Here is a 14815-nt window from a genome sequence, read left to right on the forward strand (position 1 = left end):
AAGGCAACCCTTTGAGGAATTTCTGATCTCAGTGGTGGAACTTGGGAAGGTCCTCTGCATCCTCTGCCCCTCTGCAGGCCACCAGCCAAGCCCAGTCCATCTCTTGCTTTCTAATCTGACACATCCCATAGTCAAAAATCCCAACGAGCTCTCAACAGAGCTGATTTACACCCCACCTCACCACAGTTATAGGCACCAATGTCTCCTTAAGAACTGTCTGCACTGCATAGCAGCTTCTGAAAACCATTCCACATAAAAAGAAGGACTTGCATTTTACCTTAATTAGCTTACAAATGACAATATAGCCTGATTTTCCGTGATACCAGGGTCTCGGATGAAGACAGTCTGCATACTTGGAGATATAAACCCCTGTGAAAACAAAGCAATGCAAAATAATGTGAATCGTCTGTCGAGTAAAACCGATTGCCAAAAAAAACCCTGTAAAGAGGACCCTCCTTGCAGGATTGGGAGTCTCTGCAGAGCCTCCCAATCAGAGCCTGCAAATCAGAGTAGCACTTGCTGCCACAAAAAGAGTGAAATTCTTTCTGACTCCTTTTTTTGACTGCTGGTACGGAACAGCATTATATATTTCAGGGTCAACCCTAGGAAAGGAGTTGAGCTGGGTTTCTCCTGGAAGAAGCAGCGCAGGTAATGTCAGTTTTGCCCACACTACAGGAAAACATATCGAGCAAGGGCTTGTCTCTTACAGGAAGATCTGGCGAAGGGTTTCCAGGTCAAACTGCAAGTGGGGCAGGTAATTTGCTTAATTTGGAGTCACGCAAAGGCAACTTGGATGTTTATATGTCGGGAACACACACTGCAGGGGCACAAGAGCAGGTCTGTGGATCCTCCCAGACCTGTTCCTTGGCTCTTTATGGTCCTTCAGCACCACAAAAAACAACATAAACCTTCTACTCTGTGACAAGCCCCACTCTGACACGGCTTATTCCCACTCCTTCTCCAAGCCTGGGGCATATCACATGTTGATCTACTGTGGGGTGAGGAGGTTGGCTCTTCACTCCTGCTTTATATTTGTAGACAAGATGGGTAAAGAAGTACAGGAGGGGAAACAGGGACTGGGCAGGGGAAGGACTACAAAGAGAAACACCATAATATTCATCTCAGTCCATCAAGACTAAGATATACACACAGATAAATAACCAGTTCTTGCTTGGTTTTGCATTCACTGCCATTAACTGTTTAATATTTAGGTGTCTCGGCCTGCAAAGACTTGTGGGATGAGCACTGTGAGACGTTCTACTTCCGGCAGAAGGATTTCTTTGAGCAACGTGTCCTGCACTGCACATCTTGAGGCCCCAGAGCTTTCGGTAAGGAACAAGCACAGACTGAAAAGGGCTTCGACACGTCACAATCTGCTCTGGTTATTAATAAGACTGGTGGCAAAAGCCACTCTGAAGAGCAAATTGGTGGGGAGAGTTGCCAAAAAGCCACTTTGGTGACAAAGTTTGTAATTAACAAGGGAGAAAAAGCCTGAAATGGAGAAGTGAAGAGACAATAACATTCCCTGGGGCAGATCCCATCCTCATCTGGTTGAGGAGGGAGAAGGAAAACACTGCTGCTTGCTTGATCCAAGCAAATGCAGTTTCCCACGTAAGAAATGGGAGTTTCTGCGGATCTTTGCAGTAAATAAAAAGGCAGCACAGGAGTCTCTCTGGGCTCTTGCTTTTGTTTTTAAAGGAGTTGATACACCCTGAACAGTGAACGGGTCCTCTGAATGGAAATCTTACCTTTGGCTGGGTCACCAAGCGTGGAAATAGAACTGCTGTTAACGCGGAGGCCTGTCCGACACACCTCTTTTGCCTTCAAAAGAAGAGACAGCCTCTTTTACCATCTATTTTCAAAAACAAGGAAGACAGCTACTGAAATCTGTAGCACGACATTTGGTAATAGGCAAACACATGCCGCAAGTCCGTTACAGATTGTTACAGTCCCAAAACAGCCACAGTATAAAGAAAACTAAACACAATGACCACAGGAAGAACTAACAGGAAGAAAATTTGTGTCAGATACTACATAACTGTATTTATCAAGTGTTGTTACAAAAACCTCTGTGGAAGGAAAAGCTTAGAAAAAACTGGAAAAAATCCAGCATCTCCAGAAACCACTGCAAGGGCAAGGCTGGACTTTGCACCTTCCTTATTTGCAGGGGCAATTTGTGGAAAAATAAATGCAACAGGGCTGACATGAAGGCAAAGGACATTTGCTACTCTGTGCTTACTCCTCCAGAGGCACAACTACTGCCTTGAGAGCATCTCACTGGCTTTGATTTAATCCATGTCCAAAGCAGATTCATCAAAGTGGGCAAAGACCAAATGTATGTTGACCAAAGAGTGGCCTTCTGCCTCCTAAAAGGAGAGTGTCCAGCTAACACTAGCCAGCCAGACACCTCCTCTGAACATCAGAGAGAGAGGCAGCTCCAGAGAGCGATTTAGCCTGAGAATTTCAGATGCCTGCATTAGATGAGGTCAAACTGTCCTCTGGAGAGCTCCTCTTTCCTAGGGACTGTACAAGGAGCTCAGTCACTTGGCACAGGCTATGATAAATTTCAAACAACTAAAATGAAGTGGAACAATTCCCGCTCCCAAAGTGAGACTGAAAGTGGTTTCTTTTGCTGCAGCTCAGTCCAAACTGAACTAAACTAAACTGCATTCGGGCCACTCTCATCCTAAAAAAATACATCTCCACTATGATTTAGCATGGTCATTAAACCACGTTAAAAGTGAATTCCCATTGGATTCCCTGGACATCCTCATGTAGACAAACTCTTCACAAAATCAAAAGCATCCTTGGAAAAATGGGCAGGATTAACTTTCCCAGTAGTTCTGTCAGGGTCTCTCTCCAGCTAGCTGGCAAAACCAAGGGAACTGGCCCAAAACTACAGGACAAACACCCTGTCTCCTGTTGCAAAGGAGCTTTTCTCTCTTCTAAGCATACATGAAAGGTTTCACCTGCCTGTACTTGATTATAAATCCACTGGGACAAAGGGAGACTCCATCTATCTCTCGGCAGAGGGCAAAGGAGGCAGTCAAACCTCAAACAGTAATTGACTGGAGAGATGCAAAATAACAACCATCGCGAAAACCTCCCAGGACCTACTTTGAGAACTTGCTCTGGACTATTTATACAGTAGTAATTGCACGAGTAACCGGAGTAAAGAAAGCCAGGACACTTCAGGCAACAGATCTGTTGGGTTTTGGTGGGACAGAACACACGTGCAGGCACTTGGTATCAAACTTCTTAAGCTGAACAAACATTTCAGGTTACCTCTTCTTCATTATCAAACAGGAGAAACGCAAAGGTCTCCTCCAGCTCCTCCTGGCTGTACCCGGCGGCTTCCTTCGCTTGAGCAAAAGCTTTGAGCTGCAGAAGACACAACAACACTTCGTTCTAGTCCGTTCATTCGAGAGCCAAGGGACTGAGCAGTACAGGGAACTCGTGGTGTGAGGACAGCGTGTCCCACGTACCTTCAGCTGTGGTCAGTATGGGGCAGCTGGCAGCAGCCGGGTGATGCTAGACCAGCTCACGTGTCCACACATCATTCCCTCCCTCAGGCACGTGCACACCCAGTCTCTCACCACAAGCCCCCCAATCCCTACATCTGTCTATCCATTTGTCTCTGCCTTTGTCCCCAGCAGAACATGTTCAATGTCCTCCAAGGGATAAGCAGGCACATCCAGGCCCCCAGCGTCACGCTGCGCTGATCCCAGGGAATTCCAGCTTTATTCCACTTTGCCCCTTTTGCCACACCTCACTGGCTACTGGGGAACTTGTTTCACAGAGCAGCACGTAGGCTGGGGGAGCATCACATTCGGTAGCCAGCTACGGCCAGCAGAAGATAAATCACCTCAGCCATGGAGAAGATACCTACAGAAGGGCAGAGGCTTGGAGGCACCTCTCTTTCTCTCTCTCCAGGGAAGCCTAGACTTCTTGATTACAGGGCAGGTGCTATCATGCAACTACAGCTCAGAGGGTTTGGCTACAGCCAAATAACACATTACTCTGATTTCTTCTGTCTGATAAAGCAGATTGTGTTATCAGTGCAGACAGGGAGAACATTACAGGAGCAAACAGAGCTGGATCTGAGTCCACGACGTTTTGAGGCTTTAATAAAAGAAATTGTAGAAGGATGGGATTTCTTAAACAGGGTTAGAAGATAAGAAAACAATAAACTCATCACTGCTTTTGCTTATTTTGGCTTTAGAACTCACAGGCAAATCAACAAATTACTTGATACCTGCTTTCCCAGTTTTTTATCCAGCTCCATAACAACTATCCCAGATATAGGCTGCCAAAATGTCAAAGCTCTGTTTAATGAATGACAACGAGCAGATTGGTCATCTCCAGTCCCCAAAGAAGACAGCCTGTCTTCCATGCCAACAACAGCGGGACTGTAGGGATGAAGGCATTTTAAAAGTGGTTCTGTACACTCCCCAGTCAGCTGGAGAAAGGGAAACGACGTTAAAACTGGTGCCTGCACAGGTTCCAGAGCAAGCAAAAGAAATACGCTTGCTGTGAATCAGCAGAAGTGCAGTAACATTAAAGGTCTCCTGCTACATATCAAACCAGAATTTTCAAAGGCCTGCTCCAGGAACTGCTGCTGAATGTTTAGCAACGTTGGCTGAATGGACCTTTTGTTCCTGCCCAGATTGGGAAGGAAGAAGTGCAAGAAAGCAAAGAAAAGGCTCCCTTCAGTCAGGAACTGCAATTGGGGCTCTACAAGGCAGGCAGATCAGCCTCGTGCTGCAGAGGAAAGACCTGCCAATAAACCAGAATTCATGGATATCTGCAGCACCCAAAGAAACGTCACCCTTTCCTGAGCTGCCAGCAACACCCTGCTCCTCCAGCGGCCTTACCTCACTTAGAAAAACATTGTTTTCCACCAGAATTGCTTGGCTGTACTGAAAACCATCCCGAGATGTAGAGTCCAAGTAGGAGCTCTGCAGCACCGAAACCGCTGTCTGTAAAAGGGAACTCGACTCTTTCCACTCCAGCTGAAAACCTGGAGGAAGAAAGCAAAAAGTAGGTGCAAATATTAACTCTGGGCATCCCCAGATGAGTACAGGGCCTCAGCAGAGGCGGGTGGCTGCTGAGTGTGACTCACCACACATGGGCCTCATTTATCAAGCCCAGATCTCCACAGAGCTCCACGGCTCCCACGGGAGCCACGCGAACCCCAAGTCTTTGCCTGCAAGTTAAATCGCCCTTTGGCAGGAAGAATATGAGCTCCCTCTGAAGCCCTTGCCAGTAAGCCCTTAAAGTTTGTCCTTTGCAATAGAAAAATAATAAAATTATTAGCAACTGCTAGAAGCAAAGCCTGGTGGTAAATTAACTTTGCGCTCTCTGAGCGGCTCAGAGTTTTCTCTTGCGCTAAAAAAGTTACTTAGATTCGTTGCGTGCTTTTAGGGTGCGAGAGCTGACGTCTGCACACAGGGAAAATGTTGGTGCGTGCTCAGTTTCTCAGCGTTATCTGTTTTTCTACAAAGATCTTCCAAGTCTTGAGTGAATGTGGTCTTCGATAGCGCGAGAGCCCAAATTCTCTTGACATCTCCAAAGGAAAACATCCCAGTAAAACGCTTCCCAACAGCATCCCACCAAGAGGAGATCCCAAAGCAGTTGACAAATTAAACATGGATGCAGAAACAAAGGAAAGCCCTGCAGTGTTTGTGCTCTTGCAGCTGTTAAAACCCAAATATTAAATAAAGCAGCCGCTTAGAAACACAGGAAATCCTGGTCTCAGTCTCTGCTGCACATTTAAAAACCTTTATTACTGGTGGTGATTCAGGGGCGATGAGATTTCAAATCCCAAGCTGAGTTTTTCCTTTTCCTCCCCTCAATGAAAAAGAAGAAAAGACAGAATTATTCTCTATGTCACAAATCTTGTTATTCCTCTCAAATTACTCCAGGCCAAAAAAAGTACCTAATATGAGGAACAGGAAAAATAAAAGTTCCAATTTCAGGTATTAAACTCCTTTAGCTACGCTGCTTTAAGCCAGTTCAACCAGTCCGCACTACGAGGCTTAACAGGGGAAGGGAGACAGCGGCTGCTTTGTGCCAAGCAAAAGACAAATCCAGACAAGGCAAAAAGTGGGGGGATCTAAAAATGGTTCTATGAAAAGCATGTATGGGGGAATGGAAATTGGGGGCACAGAAAGGAAAGTCTTTCAAAGTACTTTTACCTCTCGGATCTTTTGTGTCCTCTTACACTCACTTGCTAAACCTCCTACTTTCAGGTGACGCCTCTGTCATCATCAGAAGCAGTAAAAAAAGCAGGTGAACACAAGCTGGGTCTCAAGCATAAAAAAATGAAAAATAAAGCGGCTTTCCAGCCTTCTCAGTATTATTGTTTTCTCTCTTTGAGCCTAGTAAGGATAGGAAGAGATGTAAAGCTTGCTCGCTTTTTTCCTCACTTGTCCTTCATTTTGCTTCGTGTCTCTTGCATCCTGTGAATCTCAAAAGAAGCTGTCAGGGAGTTCAGAGTCCCCACAGAAATCAGATCAGGGAATTACATCCCAGCTTACAGCTCTGCTGGAAAAAAAAAGAACATAACATCCCTTTTTGCTTCTTGCTGGAGCACTTGTGTCCGGAGTCAGTCTGTTCTCAGCATCTTCTCCACCAGCCTAAACAAGCCCAGCTCCCTCGACCACTCCTCATGTCCCAAACGCGCAGGACTGCAGCGGATGCTTTTAATTTCACAGCTACTCCTCCAAACCATCTCACTTTTCAGAGCGCGATATTCTGCTCCTCCTACCGATAGCAGCTCGCAACTTTGCATCATCATCAGGTTTGGGGGCTCGGAGCAGGAGAAAGGCCGCGGCTAAAGGTGTGAGCTGGGAGCCACGCTGGGTATGTGAGACACCAAGCTGACAAAGAAAGGTTGCAGAGTTAAAAACCCCACTGGACACAGAACACATATTCAGGGTGTGAGGTATTAAATCAGCAAAAACATCAGATATTTGGTATTTTTCAGGGGTAAAAGCTAAAGGCTTAAAAAAAAAAAAGTCTGCGAAGCTCTTGCAAACGCAGTTTTGCAGGTGATAACTCAAACATGTGCTCCTCACTACAAGTTCAGCTGCAGTGTAAAAATGACAGTCCAAAAAGAAAAAAAAAAAAGTAATACATGAGAAGAAACAATCACAGAGCGCTGCACTGAGCCTGACAGCTTGCTGTGACCCTCATCTCCTCTTTCAGATTTAGGGGGCTCCTTCAGATCTGTTCCCACCCTAATGAAGAGTCTGAACTCACAAAAACAGATGCAAAACCCTGACACATCCAGGTTTCATTTGCAGGAGCTGAAGGCCCTTGACAGTCTCTGCGCAGGCTGTGAGGAGGTGAAAGTGAAAGTGCCTAAACCAGAAGTAAAAGTGAAAGTGTCCCTTCTCCTCTAAGCAGCTTGGTCGTGCGCTGCCACCACACAGCATCCTCAGGGAGCAGGATCGACTTCTCCTACGGCGTCGGCCGGACAGCAGAGACGCATCGCAGGACCGATGGCTGGAGGGGAGGCAGAGAAACCCAGCACCAGTATGGCCCAGTTCAACCCATAACGAGTGTTACCCATGCCCTGGAATCCTTGGGCAGGGGATTCACAGCCTGTCCTGGTGATTTCCTACCCTGATAACAAGGGAGAAAAGCCAGTCACCTTTGCTGCTGTTAACATCAGCTGCCAATGCTGATCTAAGGCTGACCTTTTCCTCGCGCTGCGGCTGCGCAGAAGTCATCCTCCAAGACCCTTGCATCCCTTGGAAGGCTGCTCACTCCTTCCCACTCCTTTTCTAGACTTAAAGCCAGCTCCTTGGACCTCTCCTCCCCGATCGCACCTGCAAATGTCTCCCCATTCTGTCCTCTGCGGACGTGCCTCACCGGCAGACACGCACGGCCCACGCGCCTCCCGGGAGCTGCACGCCTTTGCTCCCCTTTCTGAGTCAGAGCCGCTGCAGGTGCTGGATGCCCACCAGCAGGACCAGCTGAGGCCAAGAGACACAGACTTCCCAAAACCAGGATCTTCTTTTGGCTCATCCATGTGACCTCTGGATGGCCTCACCACACAGACACTTCCAAAGTCAGCCCAGGAGGAAAACCCACAGCTTTTGAATCACTTGTACAGAGAAAAACTGTTGCTTTTTCTTCCTCTTCTGCTCTTCTTTTTTTTTTTTTAGCATAAAATTTTAATAGCACTTACTGCAAACAGTTGAACACTGTCAAATCTCAAAAAATCTGCGACCCTCCCGTGGTCAACACTTGGCACAGCTGCTCCTGCAGTCCCTTCCCATAGCTTTTCTTCACCTTGCTTCTCTTCAACCAGGATTTCCTCCATTTTCCTGGCTTGGTCCCATCGTTAGTACGAGCTGTAACAGCAGGCGTCACCGGCAGCGTCAGTCCTGGCACCACCGCACACCACTCAGTACCATCAGCAGCGCCAGCTGAAACTCCTCAAGATCATCCTCCCAACTTCTTCGGCTCTGCTGAAGTCCACTTTCGCTCTTCTTCTTATAATCTCCCATCCTGATTTTGCTCTTCTCACTCTTTGGTTTTACTTTCTAATCATCTCCAGCAGACAGTAATTATTATTTTAATTATATGAACTGTCACTTTTAACTGTGCATTATAAAACTCACAGTACTACATGCTTGACCAGCTACTTACTTGCAAACTTCTAGCTGCAGCCTGCTGAGAGAGCAGCCACAAAGGTGACCTGGGAATCATACTGACAAAGAAGGATGTCTCTTTAGCCAGGAGTCCTCAGACATCCCTGATAAGCTCAGCCAAGACCTCCTTGGTGGGGAGCAGTTGGCTGGACAACAAAACTAAGACAACAAACTGACCTTCCAGGAAAACTGAAGCAACAACTACTCTGGGAACTGAGCCTGTCCTTACAGGAGAGGTGCTCCAGCCCTCTCATCATCTTTGTGGCCTCCTCTGGACCTTCTCCAGCTGGTCCATGTCCTTCTGATGTTGGGGGCTCCAGAACCGGAAGCAGTACTCCAGGTGGGGTCTCACCAGGGCAGAGTAGAGGGGCAGAATCCCCTCCCTCGACCTGCTGGCCACGCTCCTCTTGATGCAGCCCAGGATGCGGTTGGCTTTCTGGGCCGCAAGCACACATTGCCGGCTCATGTTGAGCTTCTCGTCCACCAACGCTCCCAAGTCCTTCTCCTCAGGGCTGCTGTCAATTCATTCTCCAAAATATAAACATTTGCTTTCCTAGTGGTAATTTTGTAGTGACGTGTAGCATACATTTATATACAAATACATTTGATTTTATTTATAGTAGTTTTTTAGTAATTTGTAACAAAGAACTTCTCAGGAAGGCAGACTTTCATGTCCTTGCCATTGTAGAGTCCTGAGAACCCCACGCTCACCACCTTTACCCGCCTGTGAGTTGGGTCACCCCCACAAGTCACGATCACGGCCGCTGCATCTGCGCAGCCCAACTTTCACAAGTCTTGGCTCAATACTGCTGAAGCGCAGAAGTCACTTTCCTCTTTCAGTTTAAGCCAAAACTTGAGCTAAATTAAGCCAAACTAAGCCCAAAATCACCATCTCCCACAAATGTCTAGGAGCAGGAGGGTGTCGTGCCTGCGAAGTAACAAGATGTTGACTATGGCAGCTGTTTCTGAGCGTTGTAAAGTATTCCCAATTAACGACACGATGTAAACGACACGCTTACGTTTACTCTCCAGGAGTAATCAAGCAAGGAGATGTAGCACAGACCACTCACACGGCTCGCTGACGGTAGGTGGATTTGCAAACCGATCACCCAAGGCAGACCCCAGAGACTGCTCCGCGCAGCACGGCAGAGCGCTCCCCGCCACGGAGCAGGTGTCCTGTGCCCGCGGGGACCGGTCCAGGGCACGGTTAGCACGGCACCAAAGCAGAAAATTATTTGCCTTGGCATATTCAAGTCTCTAGGGGGTTCTCTTGTGGTTTAGTGTGGCTTCTTCAAAGCCTTTCGATCTCAAAATACCCCCTCCTACACCAGAGAAGTGCCTTGTTCCTGCCGCTCCTCCGTTATCAGCAGCTTTTAGCTTTGCTGCTTCCCAGAATCTTTTTCTTTCGCTTTCTCACCTTTTTCCTTCCCATTTTTTTTTCCACTCCAAGACACAGACAACTGTTCTAACCTTGTATTTGTCGGGCTGCTAACACGCAGAGTTGTCTGAACTTTCCATGCGGTAACGGATCTGATCTAAACCACGTACAACAGAGCCAGCGCAGTCAGGTTATCACACATACCAGAGGCAGATGTTGGACACGGGATGGGTTACCAGGGCCAAAACAAGACCTCTGGCTTAAACTGGGCTGAGTTTGCAGAGATGAGGAGTGAGTCTGCCGGCAAACTGGGGAAGTTCACATCGGACATGAGGATGAAGTTTCTCCCCTGAAAGGGGGTGCAGCCTTAGGTCACGGTGAGGCAGGAGTCCCCATCCTTGGCTGGGCAAAGCCACAGCCGCCCCAATCCCACCTCGCTGAAAAATCTACTCAGAGTAGTCCTACACCAGAGACACCTTCCAAGTAACATTTTTTTTACTTTATACCCTCCCTCGTTACCTTCAGCTGCTCACGTGATTGAGGATGTGGTTACGACAAGTTTTCCCTCGTTAATTCATCACACAGGCAGTTGTTGCTGCCTTTTATCTCAGCAGATGCTCCTCCAAGCCCCGTCCCGCTGCAGCTCCCCTCTTCTACCATCTTATACAGGGTTGCCAGCTGTGGTGGATTCACTCAGCCGCAGGTGTCTGCATTGGCTCTTCTCAAATCTAGCACCAGCACAGGTATTTTGGAATTTAGACTTCTAAAGATAGCTCTTTCTTTGCAAAACCAGCCAGCCAAGTGATTCTCCATGCTAGCGCCGTAGCTGTGACGGTCTAAGACAGCCAGACTTGATGTGCTTTGACCTTGTGGGAGAGCTGCAGACTTGCGCTCAGCAAACTAAAAACCCCGCTGACGGCAGGCTTGCCTTTGCTGGGCGACATTTCACGGATCCCTTGCGTTCAGCTCACAGATGCTACGTTGAAATTCGCACGTTAAACCCAGCCAACCACGCAGAGCAAGATTCAGCCCTCCGAAGAAACATCAGCCCGCTAGCACATCAGCTGGAGTTCGTCTGCTGCCTCTCAGGACCCCAAAAAAATCAACACTGGGGACATCCTGGCTTTAAAGCCCACGCCCTGTAAAGACGACCATAAATGTCGATGCCCGGGGTCTCCTGACACACCGGCAGCCTTGTGAGAGCAACAGCAACAGTTGATGTGTTAAAAACAACCTCCTCAAGGCAAAGCTGCCCCATTTGGGAAAAGGAAGAAAAACAAGTTGTTTGAGGTTGGAGAAAGCAGGCATACAGCTCCCCTGCCTGAAATCCTGCAGCTGCATTCCTCCAGACACCAGTTACTTACTCCTGTTGCCTTTGAGCAAGCCTGAAAACCTCCCAGACAGGGATATACCCTTCCTTAGGTGCGGTTTGTTGCGTTACTTTTGCTCTCACTGCAGATGCTTCCCTTTCAGCACTGACTTTCTTTCCTCCGGTCTCTTTTTCTGCTTGATACGGCAACAGATAGAGCTCTAAGCACACACTCTCGATGGACCCTTTGGCTGCAGAAATTACCAAGATACATTTATAGTTTCAAATAAAAACAGAACTGAAGCTAAGCGCTAAAATCCCCGTGCATACTGACTCCAAACACCCCACCAGAACTAGTGGGTAGTCACCATAAAAAAAAAAAAAAACAAAAACAAAAACAAAAAGCCAAACTGTGTGAAAATAGCATTTACCAAAAATAATAAACATTTCACTTTCTTCTCTCAAAGCGATTCTAACCAAGAACAATCAGTTGGTCACTTTGGTAGGTGCCAGAGTGATCAACATATATATTTCATATAATTAAACCAGCCCAATTCCACCAAAACTTTAAGCCCATACACATTTTGGTGGGTGGCTGCAGTGACCTACGCAAGCCCTGATGCTCTTTCTCTTCCCCTCCTGGCACAGCTGGGGCTGTGTAACAAAGAAAATCAGCAAACTGCAGCAAAAACTAAAGCAAAAAGAGGCTATTTTTAATCCAGCTAAGTTCATCAATCTGGATTGCTGCACGGCTTCACAAACAGTTGTACTGACGCAGCTCGACGTCGGGCAGGATGCAGATGTGAGGGGGTATCGGGAGCGAGCACCGGGGAATGAGGAACACTTAAGCCAGCTCTGCTACCACCAAAACCACCAGATTTAAGAAGAACACTAAAAATAGACCAAACTAGTACATAAAACCGGTTTCAGAGACGGGTGATACAGCCTCTCGTCCTATGCGGTACTTACACTTCTTATCAGAACAGATAGGGAATTCTCTGACAAAACCAGTTTTCAATTGGAAAACAGCAATTTCTGTGAAACCAGATTTTTTTTTTTTTAAATTTCACTCAAGTGCAGATTGGTAATTTCCAGATTCAGCCACAGGACAGGTAGTGCCAGTAGAGCCCCATTTTTGTCTCCCTCTTTGTTACCAGTCTCTTAGAAGCACTGTAACGAGATCTATTGAGCAGCACTGAGAAACATCCACTTCGACCAAACGCTTGGGGTAAAACCATGAGGTCAATGTTCTGACTTGGATCCTCCACAGAGCAGAGCTTCACTCGGCATCTCCTGCGTCCACAATGTGCACCAAACCACCGGGCTACCGATTATTCTGGGCCAGGAAGGGCTTTCTTGTACATTTAAAAAAAAAATAAAAATGCTCCCATGGAGTAAGGAGCATGTTTTACAACTATTTTTGTGCCATCTGTCCTCCTGTTTGCTTCATCTATCCTGGGTTATCCCCACTTAAGAACCGCAGACCTACAGCTTGGCCAGCCCTGCTCCTATCCCAGCCTCTGCAGTATAATTTGAGGACAATCTGGGAGCAGAACTGTGCAGGACCAGAGCAGACATATATATATATTTCTTTTTTTCCCCTCTTCTAGGGCTAATTTCCAGCCTTGCAAGGGAGGAGCAAAGAGGTCTTCCATCCTTCGGCTCCCCACGCCAGTCCCAGGAAAGGAGCAGCATGCTGCCAAGCTGTTTGTATTTCCACATCCCGCTCCTGAAGGGCACCTGCACTGACCAGCACGGCTCTCCAAGGACAGAATGAAGGTACGTGCAGTCACAAAAAAAAAACCAAACCAAACCAAAACAAAAAAAACACCACGAAACCAAAACGGACTGAGGCTCTCCCAGACGCATGGGCCTTGGGGTCAGCGATCAGCGCAAGCGGGATCTTGGAAAAGCCAACGCGTCCCCAGCGACCCAGTCAAAATTAAATGTAAAAAGCGTTGGTTTTGGGTGTCGAAGGCCTCCAGGCGCTCGGAGCAGGTGCCTCCAGCCCTCCTGGTCCGGGGGGCTGCTCCCCCTCACCCGGCGAGGAGCCGGGACCCCCCTCAAACTCATCCCCACAGCGTCGGGCAGCCCCGGCTTTCGGGCAAAGCCGGCTTGGCCTCTCCTCCCTAAACGAAGGGTGGGATGGAGCCGGGCCCCCTCCCCATGGCTCGTCCCCCGCCCGACCCCCAGGCCCCACTCACCCGTGCCCGGCCCGCCGGTCTCTTCATCCCGCCGCTCGCCCATGGCCGGGGCTCTCTCCTCACCGTCTCCCCCCGAGCCGTACCGACCCCTCACACCGCCCGCATGCCGGCCCCGCCCGGCCCTCGGCGCGGCTCCACTCCCGGCGGGGCCCCGGGAGGGTGCGGCGCTACCGGGCCGGGCGGGCCGGCGGGCTGAGGCGACGCGGGGCGGGCGTGCTGCGGGGCTCCGCCATCCGCCGGCCCCAGGAAGTGAAAGGGCGGGCGGCGGGGAGGGACGGGCGCGGAGGCAGGGCCGGGGCTGTGTCGGTGGTAAGGCGGAAAAAAAAAAAAAAAAAAAAAAAAAAAAACCCCAAAAAAACAGAAAGTGAAAACTGAACCGGAAAGAGAGCGCGGCCGCACCCGTGATTTTCCTCTTCCCGCGGGTCACCGCCGAGACCGGCCTTCAGAGGCCCTTCCCGCCGTTCCCGCAGCGCCCTCTCCCTCATCCTTCATCTTCTGACCCGGGAACCCTCCCTCCCCTCAGTCTTTTCCCCAGCCCCTTGATTTGGACCTTGCCTCAGCCCCTCAGCCCCTTCCCTGCTCGCCTCGGCCCCTCGGTCTTCACCCTGGGCCCCGTCCTTCCCCTCAGTCCTTCCCCCGGCGCCTTGTTTTGGATCTTCCCCCGGCCCCTCAACCTCTTTCTTCATCCCCTGGGCCTCTTCCCCCAGTCCCTCAACCTCTTCCCCCATCCCCTCGGCCTTTTCCCCCAGCCCCTCAACCCCTTTCTTCATCCCCTCGGCCTCTTCCCTCAGCCCTTCACTCATTCCCTGATCCCCTTCCCTCATCACAGTCCTTCTACCAGCCCCTCAGCTCCTTGTTTTGGACCTTCCCTCAGTGTCCCCTCAACCCTTTCCTTGATGCCCTCAGCCCCTTCCCTCGGGGTCTGCCCTCAGCAGCTCTCTTCCACCCTCCTCTCAGCCCCTTCCCTCATCCCCATGTTGAAAACATGGAAGCGTGTGGCCCCGGGGGTGGATTTGCTTCAGGAGTCAGGGGAATAAATGAACATTTCACCAGAAAAAGTAGATAAATAATCCAGTTTCCCTCCGCCACCTAGAATCTGTCTAGATCAGCCCGACAGGGAGATGGTTTGTCCCTTGCCTAGTTACACATAAACCACCAGACCAGGTCGCTCAAAGCCCCGTCCAACGTGGCCTTGGACACTACCAGGGATGGGGCATCCACAGCTTCTCTTGGACAACTTGTTCCAGTGCCTCACCACCCT

At 49.1% G+C, this 14815-nt stretch overlaps 1 protein-coding gene across 2 annotated transcripts in view; it reads right to left on the reverse strand.

The window, feature by feature from the left end:
• TASOR2 (transcription activation suppressor family member 2) overlaps positions 1–13833 on the reverse strand; it is a 40456-nt gene extending 26623 nt beyond the window's left edge. The window contains exons 1-5 of one of the 2 annotated variants that reach the window (XM_086744406.1): positions 13555–13832; positions 4875–5020; positions 3286–3381; positions 1749–1821; positions 278–369 (exon numbers count right to left, since the gene is read on the reverse strand). In XM_086744406.1, the coding sequence (XP_086600532.1) occupies positions 278–369; positions 1749–1821; positions 3286–3381; positions 4875–5020; positions 13555–13597 (450 nt within the window). In that variant the 5' untranslated portion in view covers positions 13598–13832. Of the gene's footprint in view, positions 1–277; positions 370–1748; positions 1822–3285; positions 3382–4874; positions 5021–13554 lie in introns of both variants that reach the window. The other variant, XM_086744416.1, reaches the window with a different exon arrangement.
• Between the last annotated feature and the right edge of the window lie 982 nt (positions 13834–14815).

The sequence above is a fragment of the Chlamydotis macqueenii genome, chromosome 1, assembly GCF_036417535.1.
Source record: "Chlamydotis macqueenii isolate bChlMac1 chromosome 1, bChlMac1.mat, whole genome shotgun sequence".
Taxonomy (NCBI): Eukaryota; Metazoa; Chordata; class Aves; order Otidiformes; family Otididae; genus Chlamydotis; species Chlamydotis macqueenii.